Here is a 21,070-nt window from a genome sequence, read left to right on the forward strand (position 1 = left end):
CTTCTGGTCGTCAGCAGTGGCAAGCGAATGTTTCTCACCCGAGTCAGCAGAATGCTTCTCAATTTCTCCTCTGATGTCCTTTTTTAGTGCCTCCTGCAGCTTAAAAGGAAAAAAAAAATCCTTAGAAGAGGGTGAGGGAGTTGGTGTTCAGGATCTTACATGTTTTCCTGGTTTGGCCAGGAGCACATCTGAATTGCCTGGATTTAGTGTTGGTTGGGTGTGATGGGGTTTGAAGCAGTTTTGTCCTTTCCAAAGGCAGAGCTACAGTCACAGTCCAAGGGGGACATCTGAGAGGACTTCCCCAAGTGTTGAAACAAACTGAACTATTGCAGGGAGGTAAAACATTCAGTATTTCCTGCAGCCCCACGCAGAGCAGGAGGAGGAGGAGAGGGTGGAGAAGGTGTTATTTGTGAAGAGGATTAAACAACTGGATGAGAATGAACCCTCCTGGCTTTAGTCAGGGATTTTCCAAAGGTGGCACCTCCAGCCTGTTTGAAGCTGGTTCCCTGCTCCATTCAGAGTTAAACCATCACTAAATAGAAATGAACCCCCTCAATGCTCCTGCTCTCCTCCCTGCCCTGGGCCTGTTCATTGTTTGGAGGTAGCCAGGGCTTTGGGGAAGCTCCAAAGGGATGCTGGGGGTGTTGCTCTGAGCCTGGCCCTGGCCAGAGTCCCTGTGAGCCACGGGACACGCAGACACGGCAGGAGGACACGGGACTGCTCTGCCACACTTCATCACCCTGAACAAACCATTTGCACTTTATTCCTCATTCCAGTTCAAATGTGGCTTCTGTGGCTTCCACCACTCCATTTTTCCATTATAGAATTGTTTACATTGCTCTGGGAGAGTTCTGTTCCTTTGGGCTGGCCTTCAGGTGGCCATTCGCAGCTGTTTGGTGAAATGCCTTTTTTTTTTTTTTTCCATTGGCTACTCCCTGTGAAATTTTTCCTTTTGCAGACATTTGTTGAGACTGGGAGGGCTCTCAACAGGAGACTTTGGAGGTTGTTCAGCCACTTGCAGGGAGGCAGCTTTGCTGGGAGAGGCTCCTGCAGCATCTCCACTTGGGCATTTTGTCCTTGTGTGCTCCCCTGGGATTTTAGGATCTGCTTTGTCCACCTTGGGTGCACTTTGGGAAGAAATTTGGGTGATGCTGAAGCCTTGCAAGGGCTGGGGGCTGCTTGTCACTACTGATAGTAGTGATTAAATTAATCTCTTGCTAGTCTAAATAAACTGGCTGTAGTTCCTCTGTGCTGTGGTGTGTATTCCAAATTTTGTGGAAGTGAAAGCCCCACCTCTGGATTTAGTATCTCACTGCTTTGGCCATGGCCTCGAGGGAATGAGGGAATGGTCATTTACAACTCAAACACGGGGGAATTTCCTTCATCCAAACCTGCCTTTCAGTAGAGTTTCACTGCAAATTTCTGCAGGTGAAAACCATTCATTTTCGGATGATGGCTTGAGAGTTTGTTTTTTTTTTTTTCCTCAAGGTAGCTGTCAGACCTAGGGAGGGGCAAGCAGGGGATGGGATTAAATTCCCCAAGTTTCAGAGTGGAGAAAGAGGTTCCCAGGTTTGCCATAAATCTACTTTACAAGTTTAGAAAGGTTTCAGATCTCTTTGCATCTGACCTTGATGAGTGAAATAGAGATTTTATTTATTTAGCTCTGAAGCTGCTGTGGAGATGATCTTGCTAAAGGTACCAAGAAGTTTATTGCCATTAGGGTTTATAGAAACATTATTAATATAAATTATTACTCCTTGGTTCATTCTTCCAGTCTTTGTTCTCTCTTCCATATCAAAATCTCTCTTGTGTATCAATTTCTGGATCCCCTCTTTTTCAGTTTTATTTCATTGAACCTTTATCTTCTCCTCAAGAGAGACTGTGCCTCATTTATCATCTCTCAGGTTTTGTATTTCTGCAATCCAAAATACACCCAAGCACTTGGAATGAGTCTCCTGTAAAGCAACAAGGAATAAATAAAAGCATTTTCTTGCTCTCAGAGCAGCTTTTCCTCTGCCAGTTGCATGCCAGAAGAATGGGTTTATTTGGAATTGTTTGTATATGACAACAGTAGTTGCACTGCCACACAGAAAATATAACTGGGATTTCATTTCAACATTCTTAATTCACTGCCACTGAAAAATTACAGTGTGGGTGTCATTGCTCTGAAATGTTGGTGAGTGAACCTCATCTCCCCAGGAAATCCAGGAGTGCTGGAGCTTCCCTTTTTGTGTGGGACCTGCGCTGGAATTTCACCCTTTAATGTGCAAATGAAGCTTTTGGGGCTGGATGTGTCCCTGGCTCCTGCATTTCAAAGGGAGCTCTGGGCCAGGCTCAGCTCTGTCACACTTTCCCTCTGCTCTGGAATAAATTCAGCTTTGATTTTTTTTTTTTAATTTTTTTTTTTTTTTTTGTGGGGGGTATATCAAACTCCCTTATTGCTCTAATAAAATGAAAATAAATTAAGTCTGCAGATAAAAACGTAGATGAAAATTGCTGGCAATATTTCCCAGCACGATGTCAAAACCTATCAAATAATGAAGGGCAGAAGTTAAGTTTGTGTAATTTGTTCTGCACTTAATGAAACTTTTAGATTTATTTAAATGTGTGGATTTACATAAAGATCTCACTTTAATGCAGTAATTTTTCTTTTCCCCCTCCCTCTTCCCTGGACAGTGTTTCCATGACCTCTGTCAAGTGATTGTTTTTTAGCTACAATGTCTGGTGTTCAGATTATTTGAATTGCTTCTCAATTCTTTTGTATTAAAAATAATGGCAATTCTTTCAGGTTTTTAAACTATGTAGCAGTTCATTTCTTGCATAGATTTTTATGCTCCTTTTATTTGGAGGTCTGTCCAAAAAAATCTTTCAGTCTAAGATGGAAACTAAAATTAATTCAGTTAAATGGTATTTAAATAATGTTTAAGTTTTGCATTACATTTCAAACCATTTTTTAGCAAAAAGCACTGAGGTCACTTTCTTGTTTACTCAGAAAAAAACTGACATTAATTAAACAACTGGTTGTTGGAGAAAAATACAGAAGTTAAGAAAGTCTGCTGCAAGATGTCATTAAACCCAGTCATTAAAAAAATCAATATATAATTTAAATGCCTAATCCTCTGAAAGCAGCAGTAGGGAAAACACCTCCTCTAATAAAGCTGTAGGTCATAAATACTTTAAGGAGAACATTGTAAAAGATTTGAAAATGCTTGTTTTTTTAAAAAAAAAGTAAGGATTCTTATTTCTCTTTGGCAACCTTCTAAGTGGCAGGTCAAAATCTGAAAGGCTCTCTAACATTACAGTGGATCAAAAGAAATATTTAATTTTTTTTAAAGTACATTAGTAGCCTAACATTGTGATTCAGATGGTTTTCAAAGAAACTCCAACAAACAACAATTTTACATAAATAATATTATTTAAAGACATAAACACTAAGTTTTATTCTAGGGACAAATGTGGAGGGGGGAGGAGGGGGCTAATTTTAATTTTTATTCTAACTCACATAAAATACAAATGAAATTAATTTGTTTGTTTGTTTGTTTTATTTTCAGGGTCCACACATAGCCTCAGTCACTCTTGCTGCCTATGAATGTAACTCTGTGAATTTTCCTGAGCCTCCTTACCCAGATCAAATTATCTGCCCTGATGAGGAGACAACTGGAGGCTCCATCTCCTTGTGGGCAATCATCTCAAAAGTCAGGCTGGAGGCCTGCATGTGGGTAAGGCTTGTGGAAAAACCTGCAACTTCCATTTGTGTCTTTAATTTCTACGGCCAGCAATAGACAAAAGTTCCTCAATTAGCAGAATAATGATGCCCAAGGTAATGGGAGAAGTGAACCTTTTAGCCCTGATCATTTTAATGCTTTTTAATTGGATATTCCTGGGATATTTTTATTAGCTGCAGTGCTGTTTGCTAAATACCAGCAGAGAACTTGAAGGCTGGTGATGTAAAAAGTAAATTTTAGGAAGGGTGTCTGTACCCCAGATGATCTGGCAGCTCTCAGGTCTAAGCAAGAAATAATTCCAATAATTTTGGGGCTGTAACGTGAGTGAAGCCGCAGTTCCTCATCTGCAGGACTCGGGACCTGGTCTCACAGCTTGTTCTGGGCTGCAGCAGTAAATTGCATTTAATTTAAAAGTGTTCTTTTCCACATTTGTACATATTTTATTTCTGTTTCTCTGCCTGCTTCCACTTTTCACTTAAAAGCTGACCTGCTTTTCCTGTTTAAGTGAATCAGGCTCTTAGGAAACGCTGTCATTGGAACTTCCTTTCCATTTTCCTCTTTATTTTTCTCTGCAGCTTCTTGTAGAAGTTTAATTTTTGGAGGGTTTTGGTCAGCCAGGCTGTTTCTTTCATTACATGTAGATCATTTCAAATTGCAGTTTACACAGATGCATCTGCTGTGAACTACATGCCAAATTAACTTCATTTTGCTGCTGACTTCCTGCCCTAGCTGGCGATTTAATTACTAAATTCTTGGTTGTCCAACTCAAATGCAGAGAAAGGAAATTCTAAAAACAGTATCTGATGCCTGCCCTGGTATTTTTTAATTTATAAGGCAACTGGTCACTACAATTTTTTAATTAGCAGCAGTTGTGTTAGTTACAAAAATTCCAGTCAAGTTGTGTGAGTTTAGAGACTAAAATCAAAATAGTGACAGAGAAAGTGGACTCACAGCCCTGTCAAAAACCAAAGTACAGCTTCAATTTCACTCTTAATGACAGGCCAGCATTGCCTGAATGCTCAGTAAGTAGCTAATCATACAAATCCTTACAACACTATAAATATATCTAAGATTTCTTTTTTGTTTTCTTCCTCATCCCCCTCTGCTGAAATCTGTTTAATAGAGACAAGCAATAAAAATGGCATTTACAGCTACGTTTCTAGGGTTGCAAAATAGAAATGCAGCTGAGGGTAAACATCTCTTGCTTCATCTGCAGCATGTAAAAACTGAGCTAGGAGGAGAAATAAGTTCAGAAATGAGTGAGCAGAGTTGCAGCCTCTGGAATCTCGTGTCCTCCAGAGCAGCCATGAGGGAGAACAAACAGTGCCTTCGTGGTCTGAGCTCCTTGGATTAGATTAGGGAAAGGACAAGGGAATAGGAACATTTGTATCCCACTTTTTCCACCCTTTGCCCCCCTTTTTCACATTCCCTGTCAGCTACCTTTGCTCTGAACTCTGTCTCCTCTGGCTTTTCCCTGGGGAGCATCCTCTGTCCTCCAGTGGTGTCTCTGTAATGTTATGCTTTCTTGGAATGTTTCGTGAGTACATAAACATTGCTTGCTAATTTCCTGTAAGCCAAATCAAGTTGGCAATTGCTGCTGCTCTGCTTCCAGAGCGTTTCTTTTGTCCTAATTCCAGCTCACTTCTTATGGAAGCTGTGGAAGAGAGTTATTTTGGATTCTGTCGCTCTTAAACTAACTGTCTACTTAGCAAAGATAATGGGGACTTCCAGCAAGAGAAAAGTCTGATTTTTGCAGTTCACCCCAGGATGACTTTGCAGAGCTGTGGCTGTAAAGCTGCCCAGGCTGAGCGTCCTGTGGGCTGAAATGAGAGGATTTATCTGCACAAGGGTCACCAAACCATCAGCAGCCAACTTCAGCTAGAGATTCAAATCATTCCTAGTCCCCAGCATGTCAGTGATGGCCATTGCTGCTGATAATGAGTGTTAAAAGGATTAAATACTTCTGTGCCCAAGGAATTATTAGGTGGGATGAAAATGATGCTTTTTTCAGTCCCTGTAAAAGTTGGCTCCAGCAGCCCTGGCCTGCAGAAGGGCTCAGGAACAATCTCTTAGGTGAATGCCAGTTTTCACAGCCTCCCATCCCACAGGACAAGGAATTCAATAGTGCCCTATATTTTTAATGTGTTGCAGCCTTTTTAGTTTTTTACAAGAAATAAGGGGAAAGAATAAAACAGTTTAATTGCTCAGGATTAGCAGAACAGGCTGCCTGTGTCCTGAGCAGGATCAACTCTGTTTAAAAGACTCTTTCTAGTGGAGTCATTTCCCAGTTTCCTTTTCTGATTGTAAAAGAATTTTGATTAGCATTTGCCTTTCCAGTTTGTTGTGAGTCCAAGGAATCTCCGTGTAAAACTGGCATTCAGAGTTAAATGCTGAAAAATATCTAATGTTACAAAAAACAGTTAAATAGTTACTGCTTTGGAACCCTTAATTGCAGCTTTTTTCTTTTTTTTTTCTTTCTTTTTTGCACTTAAGGAACCTATCTCCTGCAGACGTGAAATCATATGATTTTTGTTGCACTTCTGAAATGTTTTGTAATAATGAGCATGTGACTTATCCAATTTAAAGAAAGTTCATGTCCAGTACACACATGCAAACCTCTTCCTCAGTTCACAGAACGAAGCCAAGGCAAATTGGCAGAGCCTGGAGGAGCAATGTGACTTTTTCTTCTTGCATCACCCTGAGAACATAACCTCAAGTTAATTTTTCTGAAGTGTTCTTGCTACTGTTTTCAGGCTTATCTTCCCCTTGTGCCAGAAATATGCAGATTAATGAAGTTCAGCTTGTTGCAGTCATTTAAATTTTTTTTTCTGGGGAAAACAAAGGCATAAACATTTGAGGCCTTGTGCACTTTGGGTTCTCAAACTGAGAATTTAACAGCTTGGGTAACTGCAGTGGTATTTAAAACCACAACCTGTTGATTTGGAATATCCACAGCAGCTGGAATTCCTGCTTGCAGCTGTGTCTAGAGCAGGAACAAAGGAAATTGAAAAGCTTTCACATTGCTTCAAAGGAGGAGAAAAGCATTTGTTACTCACTGCTGACCCTGGGAGAGAAAAGCCATCTGCAGGGAGCACATTCCCGTGCAGTGCCCAGCTATTGTCTCTTACCTGCCCTAAATTTAAACCATCCTGAGTTAATTCCAAGTTCCTGTTCCATTAGCCTCTGTTTATCCATATGTTCAATCTTAGCTTGTCTCTCTTTTTTCCCTTGGTTAAGCTAAAGCTGCCTTTACCCACAAGACTCAAATGAGTCATTTGATGTCCTGAGAAAACAAATACAATTTTCCTGCGGTGAGAAAGCAGCCATCCTTTCATCTGGGGTTGGCTCCAGCTATCCCAGCTGAAGGAGGGGGAAGACTCCAGCTCAGGCTTTGCTTAACCTTTTTTTCCCTTGCTGTAGTAAAACCTGAGTCTGTTTTCTAACAAACACTGGCCCAGAGTCTCATGACTGAATAAGCAAACTCCGGGACAGCACCGGGGAGGAGCTCCCGGATTATTCTGGAGGCCCCTGAGGATCAAGGGTTGGTTGTCACATGCTGGGGAATGTGTCTGGCATCATGTGGTGGGGTGAGACACTGAGACACAGCAGTGCTGACTCAGGATGTGGGGGACAGCAGGGATGTGGGGGACAGCAGGGCCACCAGCTCCAGCCTCCCACGGCTCCGGCCACGCGCCGCTCCACGGGGCCCCAGGGATGCACAGGTCACGTCTCCTTGACCCTGCAACTCCCAGGCTTTCCCCTGCACAGGGAAAAGAAAGGGAAATAGGGATTCCAAGGGAACAGCGTTCTGTTGGAAATGATGGGAATTCTGACCTGGTGGATGAAAGCAAACTGCTCCAAACAGCTGGTCTTGTCGGCTCGGAGAATGGCCACGGGATTTGTGCGTGTCACATGTTTTGTGTTTGGGAATAAACAGGAAAATAAATCAGGATTGTTCTTTTCCCAGGGTGCTGGTACAGCCATTGGAGAGCTGCCCCCCTATTTCATGGCGAGGGCAGCCCGGCTGTCGGGTGCTGAACCTGATGATGAGGAGTACCAGGAATTCGAGGAGATGCTGGAACACGCAGAGACTGCACAAGTAAGGACAGCGTGTAAAACAACAGAGTTAATAAAACACAGAGCAACTCCGAGGGAGTAAATAACCATCCCAATTAAACCAGAAGGGGCCAAAGAATCAGTTGGTGTGAGTTCACAATAGACTTCCCAGGGATGGAAAAAGATCCTGTAGTGGGTGATACCTGTGGTGATGGGAGGACAAGAATGCAGCTTGTTGAAGCAGATAAAATAGTGCAGCCAAGTATTTGCTAGAAGTACTGCAATTATTTAGAGTTCCAAGAACAGCACAATAAAGGTAGGGAGACACTGGGTTGGGAAAACAGGGGTAGAGGTGCTGCTGCTCCATCATCCTGGTTGTTCTGGCTGCATTTAAAGCCTCCCTGGGCCAGAGATGACTTTCAGCCTCAGCTCATCCCTTTCAGATGACATTTGCCTGCCTTGCCACTGGCACCCTCAGGGACCAGTGTGTGACCCATTCATCAGCCTGAGGAATCATTTTTCCTGATGTGGAAATGCAGCAAAACTGCTCCGAGTCCCTTTTTGTTGCTCTTGTCATTTATTTTCTCCAGGGCTTGAATAGTGCACAGTGTGCAATTGATGCTACATTTCAGTCAGGTACTGCTGTGGATAATTTTTCCTTCAGGTCAGGAGTTTGCATCCTGGTCACGAGTTCCTGATAGTGTTTTAGATGAAATTAAACATTTTTTCCTCATGCTGCTTGCCACCAAATTTTTCCCTCTGTATTTTTCCCTCTTATCCTGTTTTGTCTGCCACTAAGTTGAAACAGGTCATGAGACTGCTGTTAAAAACCAGCAGATGCTATTTACCATGCACTGATGTCTTTAAACTCCTCTGCCAGGGTATTTTCTGGAGATAAATATACATTTTTTTCTTTTTCCTCCTTCAAAAAAAATGGATGAAGCTTTTCCATGAAAGTGGTTTGTCTGGAAATACTGAGTGCAATCTAGTAATTCTAACAGTAAACCTTGTGTTTTCCAAAAACCTCCCCCTACTAGAAGGTTCTAAAGGGCTTTTCTGCTGTTATAAATAGTAAATTTTTTCTATTTTTTTAAAGATGCAGCAGGGGAAAAAAAGAATCTGCTTTGTTCTTTACTCTCCCATCAATCTTTGCTTTGCAAAGTAATCCCTTAACTGTACAAAAATCAAATTGTGGTAAAAAAAACAACGAAACCAGTTCAATACATGACTTCAGTATCTGTGTTTACTGAAACTCTCCCAGCAAATTATATGTGTGTACAGTTGTGGGAGCAGCCAGAGATGGTTTCCAGAGCACACATGAGATTCTTGGGAAGAAAATTTTTGCTAGAGAGCATTTTTGTCAGGCCAGGCCAAACTATAGCAGTATTGACTGCCTGGAGTAAACAAATGGCCTTGTGGAATTAATGAAGGAAAATGATGCTGTTATTTACCAGTACTTTTGATTTTATTTTCTTGGCAATTGAATTTGGATTGAAGCGTGTTGTTATGTGGATGGATGGCCAGGGGAAAAAAAAAAATCTTTCAAACTCCACTTGTGGTTTGGTTTCTATAAACTCTTTTAACATGAGGCTTTGACAATCTGATTAAATTGTATTGTGCTCATAAAACTGACAGTTCAGTTTTTTCCATTTGCTAATGTGACTTCCTTTTTGCTTTTGGCTTCAATCATGTTTTCTCTGGATGTCTGTGGGAGACAGGCCTGCCTTTCCTATGACCTCTGTAAATCCCAATCTCCAGCATAGCTTATCACTCTTTGCCCTGTAATTTGTATTCATGAGCAGTGGTGGTGTCTATTTTTAAATTGCTCATTAACAATTGTTATAACCTCCATCAGCTTTCTCCCACTCTGCCTGAGTTTGAAGCCTCACACGGGGGCTGTGACAAGTGTCCTGTGCCTTGGGGGTGCTGCAAATGCTTGATGTCAAGTGACAGGAGCATTTTTTCAGTCGAAAGGTCTCTCTCCTTGCATCCAGCTTTTTTGAAAGGTTTGGGGATGGGTGTTGGATTTTGAAGAATAGCTGGGCTGCTCTTTGCCTACGAGGCAGAGCCAGCTGCTTTGACGTTTTTTGCTGCGTGTGAGTTGTTCAGAGAGCTTGTTGCTGCTGTTTCTCGAAAACAATGGTAATTTGGAGAAACAGATGAGCATCTTCTCTGGTGAGAATAGATCGTGGCTACAGCATCCAGCCTGAAGGATCTGGGAGGGGGAATAAGCTCCTGGCTGGGCCACAAAAAAAAAAAACAGCCAAAAAAGGGACCTAAGAGGATTAAACAGCGCAAAGGTTTAGTGCTCCATTCAGAGTTACACAGAGTAAAATGCCATTTACTTTAAAGACTTTATTGATGGATTTTCTGTCCTGAGTGTCAGATCGGAGTGATCTGTCTGCTTGTGCTGGCTTTTGGGAGAGCTCATTAACCTGCAGCCGGTGTGCCTGTCCTGTACTTTCCATTAGCACACTTGAGAAAAACCCCTTATTTTAAAGGAACACTCACTTCTCCTTCCTCAGTGTCCCTTTGTGTGCTCACCAGTGAGTCCCAGTTCCGTGCAGGGAGTGTCACAGGTGGCTTTCCTTTGTCCCCAGAGCTGCCACAAGGCAGAGCCCAGCAGCCCCTGGGGATTTGTTCATACTTAAGGCACCACCAGCTTTTCTAACAGCATCTCAGCCGCTGTTAACTCTCTTGCAGTGGGATTGCAGAGTGAAGGAGGGTTTTATCAGAGCTCCCTTTTCAGCCACAGGGAGTTTCTCCAGCGCAGCCCTTCAGAGCAGCCTCACTTAGGGGAAGTGAAGGTGCAGCTCAGTGCTGGGGCAGCACTTTGGTAATGACACACTCACAGACACTTGGTGCAGTTTTGTGTCCCCACACACATGAGCAGGGACTCTTTTTTGCCAGTTTGATAGTTGCTGGCTGGTAGTTTTTCTCAGTTCTCTGTCATGCTGAAACACTTGAAGCTGAGGAGTGAAAAAGCAGCTTTTGGTGCCAGCCTCCCTCAGTGACAGTGCGTGGGCTTTGCTGTATCCCGGTGCTCCTTGCTAAGAGGGGAAAGTACTGATATCTTTGCATATCTAATCCTAAATGGCTGTGAGTGTTTGGCTTCATTAAGTGGCATTTCTTTAAGAACTAATGATTTACACATCGGGGGTTTGCTTCTGTGCAGCCTCGCCTGCAGCCAAATTTCCATGTAAAAATATTTTCTAGTTGCCTATGTTACTATCAGCCACTGCTGTTTGTTTACTCTCCTGCCTCGGGAAGAATAGAGGCTTGGAGAAGGGTTAAATCCATAGAAATGCCGAGGTGCAGCAGGACTGGTTTGGAAATGACTGCGTCCCAGCCACACACTGGCTGTCAGTCGTTGCTGGGACCTGTTTTTGCCTCCACTGAACCTTTACTGGTTGTGGTTTGTCTGGCCATCACATGACTTCTCTGAAAATTCCCCCTCCCCTCCATTTCCAGTAAACTGTTTGAACAGGAGTGACTCAGACTGAAACCAGCTTCCCTGTAACCACAGGGCTTGTTAAAAGAATTCGTCAACGTGGACTGGAGAGGGTTTGTATTCAGCTTGAGCCGCAGCCTTTGGCTGGTGGCAGGGCTTCCAGCGAGCCCCTTGGTGCTGCACGGGGTTAAAGCCGCGGCTCCCCGCCGCTGGCACGCACCCGCATGGCTCCGGCTTTTCTGGCATCCCTGCCTGCCTCCTGCACCTTCCGCGGGGCTGCTCCGTGCTGGAGCGCAGCAAAGTCCGTGCCACACCCGGGAGAAGCCAGGCCGTGTTCCGACACGACGCTGACTTCACTCCCGGGGAATGATTAGGCACGACTAATGAGAGAAATCTCGCTTAATGAGCGGCGTTTTGGATGGCTACGTTCAAAACGGATCTCTCCCGTGATTAAATGTACAACTCCTAGCTGATAAGTTCCTGCTTGAAAAGGCTGCTGGTTTGTTTAATCAACCGAGTTTAAGGGTACTTGGTACAAGAAAAAAGAAGTTAAAGCAGACCGCAAGCAGGTTTTTATAAAGCATTTATCATAAAAATGGAAGTGGAAGGGTCATGTACAATAACTGGGAAACCTTGACTTCTTTTTTATTCCTTTTTTTTTTTTTTGCTTTCCCAGAAATCACTTACGGAAACAGAACATCAAATTCCACTCATCCTTTCCCTTGCTCAGTCTTCCCTTTCCTCATCAACTTCCTCTCCTTATTAATTGTTATTTATTAACTGCACAAGGAGGTTGCTGCTGTGGGTGGTCACCAGGCGGCTGCTCCTCACACCCTGCATTCCTTGAGTTTGATGCCAGTATTTGTTAATAGCTCTAGGGGAGGTTTCTTCCCTCTTTTATGGTGCTCTGTAATTAAACAGAAATTCAGAACTGATCAAACCTTGAAGCTGCACTTTAGAAACTCCCCACAAGTGCTGGGGAGTGAGTGAGATGGCAAAGTGACATTGTGTTTTCAGAGACAATATAACAAGCAGTGGGTACACTGAGTAACAACTCAGTTTTGAACTGTTCTGCAAAATTACCTCCTTTAAAATAAATTCTGGAATGAGTCAATGGCAGCTTTAAATAAGGGAACTTGAGCACTTCCTGAGAAAAGAGATAGCAAAGAGTTAAAATAGGCAGGGGGAAGACAATGAGAGCTGTGAGTAAGGAATGTGTAAAGCACCTCCTGGTTGGATTTCTTTGGGCACTGGCAGAAGAACGTGCCCACATTGTTCTATTCATTTGCACACCTGCTCACAGATAAGGAAAAAACAGCGCAGGGCATTGCACTAACTACTAATGGTGACTGGAGATGACTTTCTGAGTTCTGTTTTGAAGGGCTTTTTGTGTCTGTTCCCTAAAAAATGATTGTAATGTTCAATGTGGAAGTACATAAATCAGAAAGCAGTGAGGAAACCTGGGTTACTTTGCAACATTTTCACTCAGTATTAGGTCAAGAGGATTTTCTCAGTAACGAATTTCTCACTTTACTACAGAAATTAGAAATAATGTCACCAAGTGTGCTGGAAGTGCTGGCAGCTGCATTTGCACAGGAGTTGTGGAAAAGCAGGTGGTTGAATTCTGTCATTGGATTTTCATGGCCTGTTCTATGTGTGTTGGGAATGCTCAACACAAGTTTCTAAGGGGAATATTTGTCCCTAAATACTTGATATTTCACTCCTCAGTTTTCTGAGAAAGACCAATAAATGATCAAAAGCTGGGTCAGAAAAACTATTTTGTAAGGACAACTTTCAATAAGTGATAGTAATTCATTCTAGTATCATCATCAAGATAATGACTGCTTTATTTCCCTCCTGCTCCAGACACTGTTTAAATATCTGTGTTGTACAAGAGTCTGGTATGCAGAGCACTTCTCTGAGCTGTCTGGGAAGCTCTGTCCCTTCCAGGGAGAGCAGGGGAGAGGTTGCACATCTGGGCTGAGAGGGAAGATTAGTGTGTGCTAAAGGCTTTGTCAGCTGTGTCAGAAGTTCCTCACTTCCATTCTATTTTAATCCTTAACTTATGTCTGAGTCCTGTGTGGAGAAACAGTATTTTTTTCAGTGCTGATGGCTTCGAGTTCTCAGGCTTATCAGAGATTGAAAATGTCAATTTTCGTGACTGGTTATCAAAAATTCATTCCTAACAATGGCTGGATCTTAAACTACCTCAAAACAGGGCTTGATTCTTTAGGATGGATTTTTTAAAATGAACAGTATTCTGGAATTGGCAGAGCTGTGGCCACAATAACTGGTTGCAGTGGTAGCTTTGAGATAAATGAGCAGCTGCAGTGGGGTTTTCGGGAGTGCTGGGATGTTCCTTTACTCCGCTCATCTCCTGCCTGTGGCTGTATTATCTTGTCGTGGAATCACACAAAAATTCACCTCCAGAGGGACCTGAGGCAGTTTCTAGTCCAAATTCTTTTTTTTTTTTTCTTTTCTAGTCCAGCTCAGGTTCCTCAGGGCATTGTCTGGGCTGGTCCTGGAGCCCTCCAGGGTTGGAGGCTGCACAAGCTCCCTGGGAAATCTCCTCCAGTGCTGCTGACATTGCCACTGACAGCTCCCCTCCTTGAAAATGGGCTGTAGGATCTGCTCTGCCAGGTCTCCTGCTAGATGTGAACAGAAAGAAGTTGTTCAGCAAAGAAAGAAATCAGTTTATTTTGTGTTTCTGTGCAGGGCTGGAAAGCTGCAGAGTGTCAAAGTGGACACGTTGCTGCTCTGAGGAGCAGAGGTGGCAGGGGATGTGGTTAAAGGGGCTACAGCTCTGCAGGACAGATCTGATAAAGCTGAAAGGACATGCTCCTTCCTCTTCCTTTAGGCTGTTTCCTTTGATTGTGTCTCATTCTTTACAAAATTTCTTTATTCTTACAGCCTGTGAAGCAAAAGGACTTTTTATGTAGAAGTCTGAGGGTTTCAGTTCTAGCTGAGAAAAAAAGCTGGATTTAAATTTGAGTTCTAGAGCTCACTGAGCCCTATCATCTGTGTTCCTTTTGGTATTTCCCTTCTGAACCTGAGTGTGGATTGTAACTGGCTGAAATCTTGAAATGAAAGCTGCTGAGATGGAGTTTGTTGTAAAAAACCATTTTTGCAGGTTTTTCCCTCGAGAAGGGGGAGGGAGAAAGGAGGGAAATAAAATGTTCCTACCATGATCCAGATGATTAATGAAATGAAGAAAATACCTGGAAGTTCCTGGTAGAACTAATGGACTGATCCAGAGCTGGTTGACTTCATCCCTATCCTGTTAATGGGGAGATCTTATTTACCATAAAATGGACCCATAATTTGGAATAATTTTACTCCAAAACAGGCTAAAATTAAATTACCAGGAAAGCCAAGCCTGCTGTTGGAATGAACACTTCACTCTGCTGTCTCTGCTCCCACAGGGCTTGCAAAAAATTCAACTCACACAACTCTGTGGCTTCTTTTGTCTGCCTTTTCTAACATCTAACAGCACTTTTAAAATCTGATAAGAGGACACAAGGTTTAATTGTAATTTCTGTAGAAAAACTTTAAGTTTTCTGTCCCTGGAACTAATTGTAGTTACTCATGTCTGAGTTTACAAAGTCCCACAGACTTGCATCCTCCTGATTATCTCTGGCTTGCAGCATCACCCCTTAACTTTAACATGAAGCCAGCCTCAAGAATTTGAAGACAAACAGATGTGGAAATAACTATCAATAACCTCACAATCTGTGTCCTGCATTGTCATCCTCACAATGGAAGAATCCACCTGTAGATAGAATTTCTTGTTGACTGGGATTAGTCTGTAATATCTACTGTATGTTCAGCCTTGCCTACAGATATTCTGAATATTGAACTCTTACCAGTTTCAGATCTCCAGCACAGCCTGTTTAATGAGGCTTTGTGGGTGCTGCTCTCTTCTTTCCACAGTTCTTTGGAGAAGCCAAGTTCATTTTATTGCTGTTTGGTTGCCTTCATCTTGTACTTTTTAAAACTGTTTTCATGTTCAACATTTATGTCCTTTTCTCTTGCAACTTTTCCATGATTACCCAACTCCTTTTCCAGAATTTAATGTCTCAGAAAACCCAGACTTCTCATGAAGTGAAACTTAGAATGTGGAATATCTGCCCTATGCCTGTTGTGGGTAAATCCCTTTCTTTCATCAGACTTAGTGCTTGCTTAGTTCTGCCACCATCCCATCACTGCTTTCAGTAATCCTTGAAAGCTTTTTCCAGCTTCCTTTTTTGGGAGTCTGATTTCCCAGACAGGACCTTTCTCTCCCAGATTTTTGGGTGATAAGGAAGTTTAAACCTTCCCCCTCACTAGCCCTGCTCTCCAGGCATCAAATTAAAACATTCCCTTTTAGTTCACCCCTTTGCATTTAACTGGAAGTATTTTGGAGAAAGCTGGAACAGAGATCCATGAGCTGCTATCACAATACTCCTGTTTGTAATTTACTCATACTTCTGATATTTTGGGGGGGGGGTTGAGCAGTGGTTTTTGGCCATTGAGTGCTGAACCATTTGGATGTGTTGTGACCTCCCAGCCTTGGGTACCTCTCTGACTCCTTTGCAGCTGCTCCAGTCAGTGCTTTATTCCAAGGAGTTAATAATTCCTCCCAGTCTGAAATCCTGGAATCCATTGCCTGACCACAAATGGTCATTCTCCCATAAGTTGTGTTTGATTCCATTGTGTTGTAACAGAAAGCCAGAAGAAACAGAATACTGTGCAGCTCATTTTTAACATAACTGGGATTTTTACATAAAGAGGGGCACTGTCTCTGTAGGCAGCTCTTGAAATGTTAAGGGCTCTATAATTTTGGTGATCTAAGTGGTAGCTTCATACCCAGTCTTCAATCTTTGGGGGGAAAAAATGTTCTCCACTTCAGATGATTATCTGGATAATTAAACTTTTTTATTATAGCAGTAATAGAAATAATACTCAAATCTTGAGGGATTGTCCACACAAAAGAGACCCATTTGGCCTGGGGAATCTGCAGGAGGATGAATTTCCCTCTCCAGCTTCTCCAGAGTTTTCCTGGAGAATCATTGAAGTGTAAAACATTCAGGTCTCTATGCCCTTTTATATTTTTTCACTCATGCTCCTGTTTTCCTGTCACAAATCCTGTGTACCTCCTTCCAGACCTTCTAGAAAAGTTTTTAACTTCTCTCCACATGAAGTTTAATCTTTTAATTTCATGTGCACCATGAGCTTGGGATGGAATTGTGTGGTTTTCACATGTCCTCTGAACAGAGGGAGGCTTGGCTTTCTCAGGACTTCTCCTGTGAGAGAAGCAGAGAAAAGAGAATCAAAACAATTCTTATCTCATTCACTACTCCTGTGATTGTGCCTATGTAGAATGCATCCTAAAAATTGTTTACCCAAAGTAATTACTTAATTAAATTCTAGTAATAATTATTTAAATTCATTAAGCAGTCAAATCCACATGTATACCAGGATTCTCAAGAGAGAGTCACAAGTTTTCTAGTTAAATAGTTACAATAGTTCTTATAAATATAGTATAATATATTTGACCTTCTAAAATCATTAAAATCCTACACATCATTCTTCCCAAATCTAAAATCTCAACACTAATAGAATTGTCTCAGTCTTTGTGTTAAATCTGCCAATTTTACCAATGTATTTGTGAAATGCTTGAGGTATTTACAGAGAAAAGAAAAGGGAGAGAAGTTTTCCCAGGCCTCAAATCCCTGGGATCTGGATCTGGTTTCTCAGTGCTGCTAAAACCTGATTGCAACTGTTTGAAAATGAACATTGCCTAATCTGTGCAGGCTTCAGAGAACAGAGCTGGGGAAGTGTTACAGGTTTTTTCTGTGGGATTCACTCCAACCCTGATTATTCAGGGTGGATACCTCCAACTACTCCTGTGGATCAATCAAGCAGCTCTGCACTTGCAGAGTAAGGAAAACTGTTCCCAATTTCAGTGGGAACAGTTAATTGTGACTGTTCTGTTACAGAGGGAAAAGAGGAAAAAAAATATTTATTAAAATTATTCTTTCCTTGAGCTTGTTAATTAAATCTGGTGAGGCGCTTGTTCTTCCCTCACACTGAGGAGCTCACCAACTTTACAGTGAGAGGAGAGAGAAGAGAGAGATGAAATTATAAATGGAAACCAAATAAAACAGAGGGATGGGGCAGAACTTTGTAACATAGACAAGGTTAACATAGACATTCTCTCTTTCAGGAAGGATTTTCCAGGGATAAAAGGCCCACATTTCCACAGGGAGGAACATTGTGGCAGAACATCTAAATTCTCCTTACCATCCCTTTAGGTTTGAAAATTCGGGAGGGTTTTTTTTTTATCCCATGGAGCCAGTGGGGTCAATCAAACGCTGAAAAATTCCTTTTTGCTGAGGCTGAGCAGATCCAGGACAATTCCCCCACCCGAGCTGGGCCCGGGGAATCATCCCTGACCTTTCCATGCTCTGTTCCAGCCCAGATCCTGGCATGTGATGATGAACCCAGTGAAGTCATCTTTCATCATTTCACCTTCCTCTGCCTGCGCCGTGGCACTCACAGGAAATCTATTCCCAAACCCCAAAAAATAAATCATCTCTGAAAGGGACACAGTGAGCTAAAGCATCCTGAAATGTTATAAAGAATGAATCACAATGATCTGAGAGGCCAGTCCAGTCTAGACTTTAATTTGGGGGGAAAATGGTTTGCCTGTAAGTAGCTGAACTTTTATCTCTTTTCATATATATATATATATAAAATTCACATACATATTTATATTTATCTATATAAAATAATATTATTTTTTAAAGCAGTAATTGATGCAAGTTATTTTCTTTTATTTCAAATGCTTAAAAAAACAGAGAAAAGATTGTTCCCCGTGCAGGCTTTAGAAAAGAAAAAAAAAAAAAAATTCTGTTGTGAAATAGGTAAAAGTTGTAAAACTGGGGATTGTAGTCTCAGAGAAATGAAACTTTTAAGGCTTTTTTATTGTTGCAGATGTCGCAAAGATTTGTCAAAAAAAAATTAAGGAAGGAACCAAAGAGAAATAGTTCTGAACTTGTTTTCACAGAGTAAATGTTGAGGCTGGAATTCATAGTTTTGTTGCAACCCTGGTGGGTTTATTATCCTCCAAATTATTCATAGCTTTGATTACATTAGATCATAGAAAATAAGTACCAAAAAAATCTTTAATTTGTCTTTTGGCTTATTTATAAAATTTGGAAAAAAGAAAGACCAATGACAAGTTCTTGAGTGAAATTTTTAGAATTTAAAGTTTTCCTTTCCATGAAGTACTTTGTGATAGACAGTGTAAAACCAGAACTTAACAAAGAAACAAGCTGAGTAATAACTTAAAAAAATAAAGTTATGAATTAACAAGGTGAGAAAATTTGCTCCAACATTGGTTTGGGTTTGGTTTTTTTTTTTTTTTTGAGACAAACTTGTTAAACTTTTTTTTTAAGACCTTCATTATTAGCTTTTTCATGTTTTATATGTTTCTAGCTGGAGGGAAAATATTAGTTTCAAGGCAGCCTTGAATTTTGTAGTTGAGAAATGTGGGTGAGGGAAGCTGGTTCATTTTAAGAAATTTGGTTAAATAAGGTGCACTGTGCTTTACCCTAAGTTAATACAGTCAATTTATATCTAATTATAATAATATATTTTATTAAAGCTTCTGTGCTGCAAGTATTAGTTTATAGGTCATTTGCTAGAGAGTTTATTTCCAATTCCAGCTTGTGAAAATGAATACAACAGTGCATTAGCAACACAGTAAAAGATAATGGGGGAATAAATTAAAATCAGAATAGAAACAGCTTTCATGCAAATAAATCGTGGAGCCACTTGAATAATCGTCTTGGAGTGTTTTATTTTCAAGATACTTTGCCATCAGATTTATGGAACTGCGAGGGAAAAAATATTTATTGGCTTATAAAAGTGAAAATATTGCTCCAACCCTGTGAGCTTTGGGAAATGGGGGAGAAAATAGGAGCTGAAAATGGCCAAAGTGAGCTCTGCTCCAGAAATCCCTGAGAAAGGAACAATTTCAGGACACCTTTCCCAAGGACAAAATCTGCTTTAGCACTTTTTGGTGTTTAAATTAATCTGTAAAGAATCCTAAAGGCTGCTTTTCACTCGTGTGTTTGCCTGGGGAATCGGAGAGGTGTTGTTTTCCTTGGGGAAAATCCTGGAAATAAATAAAATCAAAGGGTGTTTTTATAAAATATCAATAAAAGGGTATTTTATTCCCTGCATCCCAAATCCTGAGGGTCCCACTGGAGCTGGGATCCCCTTTTTGGGTTCTGTTTCCTTGGAAATAACCACGAGGGAATTTGGGGTTGCAGCAGGAACTGCCCTGGATGTCGCAAGAATTTTGGGCTTGGCTGCCAGGAAATTGTTGTGTTTTGTTGTTTACAACAATTTATGTCAAAATTTTCTCTTTTAATGAAAAAAAAAAATTAAAAATTAGTTTTACTTTCCAGGTTGTTTCCTATCAGAATAAATTAATTTATTGGTTTGGTGTCAGCCTCGCTGGGAGCAGGTTTAATCCCTCGTGTTCTGTGGGGATCCTACAAGTTCAGTGGGAAAATATCAGGGAAAATTTTCATTAAAAGAGTGAATTTTGATCTCTTCTGTTTTGTAATCATGAGCCCAAAGTGTAACTCCTGGTCAAAGTGTGGAAATTCACCTTTATAGGATATTCTTGAGGGTTTTTTTTATATTCCCCTGTGGTTAAAAATGTCCCACTGAAAGATTTGGGAAATCTCATTTCTTCGGCATTTTTCTTACAGTTTTGAGTTATTTTTCCAGGCATTAAATACAACAAATAAAATTATTCTGACTTGAGTAATAATTAGTTTTTTGGGGTATTTTTGGAATTTTCAAATAGGGAATTTAACTGTTTGAAAGCACAGTAATGTAGAAAAGTTACTGCTTGAAAAAGGGGTGTAAAACAAAGCAAATGGTCTCATCACAGATCTATTATTTTTTTAATCTGCCACAGAATATTTTGTCAATTCTACAGCTCAAAATCTAAATAATATGCACGAACATTGTAAAATAATTGTAGTTTTCCTTCTTTGGTGTGTAGTATTTAAGGTTTTGATGGAACTGTAACAAAATTAAAATTGCATAAATGTAATTTTTCTGGATTACCCTGCAGTTGCTTTAATCAATAATTAATGATATTCTAAATTCTACAATTCAATAGTAAAGGGTGGAATTTAGAATGTCATTAATTATTGATTAAAGTCATTTCCTTGGGTAATTTATTGCATTGCTCCTGGAAAATCAGAATTTTATTGCTTATTTGTAGGTTTTTAAAAAAGGAATGGGTAGTTATTTTTTTAATGTTTGCTATTCCCAAGGATTCCCAGCTTTCTGGAACTGTTGTGGCCAAGGTGAGCAGGGAGCACTGACCTTGCTTTTATTTTTCTGGACAGTTTAGCTTCAAAAGAATTTTATCTCCTGTAAATTCCCTTCTCACATGCAAAGAAACTGCTTGTGAGAATCTTTTTTTTTTTTTTTTTTTTTTAAGGGGTTTTCTGGCTGTTTGGCAAATTTTGAGCCTCAGGAGTAAGGACTGATCACAAAATAAAAAAAGGCAACCCCAGTCACAGGGGCTGCACTTTCCCTGCTTTTAAAGTAATTTAGGCTCAGCTTTCAGGATTTTAATGAATTTTACAAGTCTGTTGTAGGCAGTGCCTGGAATTGGCTGCTTTGATTGAGATCCTGGGTTTGGGAGAACAGATCTGAGGATATAATGGGATTATTGTGCTCTTTCTGTTCTCAGAAAGTTCCTTTTTGCCCCTGGAAATGGCATTGGAGGAATGAATTCCCTCTGCTTGTTTAAGGAATAAGGTGT

General features: G+C 41.0%; 1 protein-coding gene across 2 annotated transcripts in view; it reads left to right on the forward strand.

Annotated features, from left to right (window-relative positions):
* Positions 1–21,070, forward strand: part of VMP1 (vacuole membrane protein 1) — a 63,332-nt gene that overhangs the window by 20,985 nt on the left and 21,277 nt on the right. For both annotated transcript variants that reach the window (XM_077787564.1, XM_077787565.1), the window contains 2 exons: positions 3,552–3,719; positions 7,693–7,824. In XM_077787564.1, the coding sequence (XP_077643690.1) occupies positions 3,552–3,719; positions 7,693–7,824 (300 nt within the window). The remainder of the gene's footprint in view (positions 1–3,551; positions 3,720–7,692; positions 7,825–21,070) is intronic.

Source organism: Lonchura striata, chromosome 20, assembly GCF_046129695.1.
Source record: "Lonchura striata isolate bLonStr1 chromosome 20, bLonStr1.mat, whole genome shotgun sequence".
NCBI classification, from domain to species: Eukaryota; Metazoa; Chordata; class Aves; order Passeriformes; family Estrildidae; genus Lonchura; species Lonchura striata.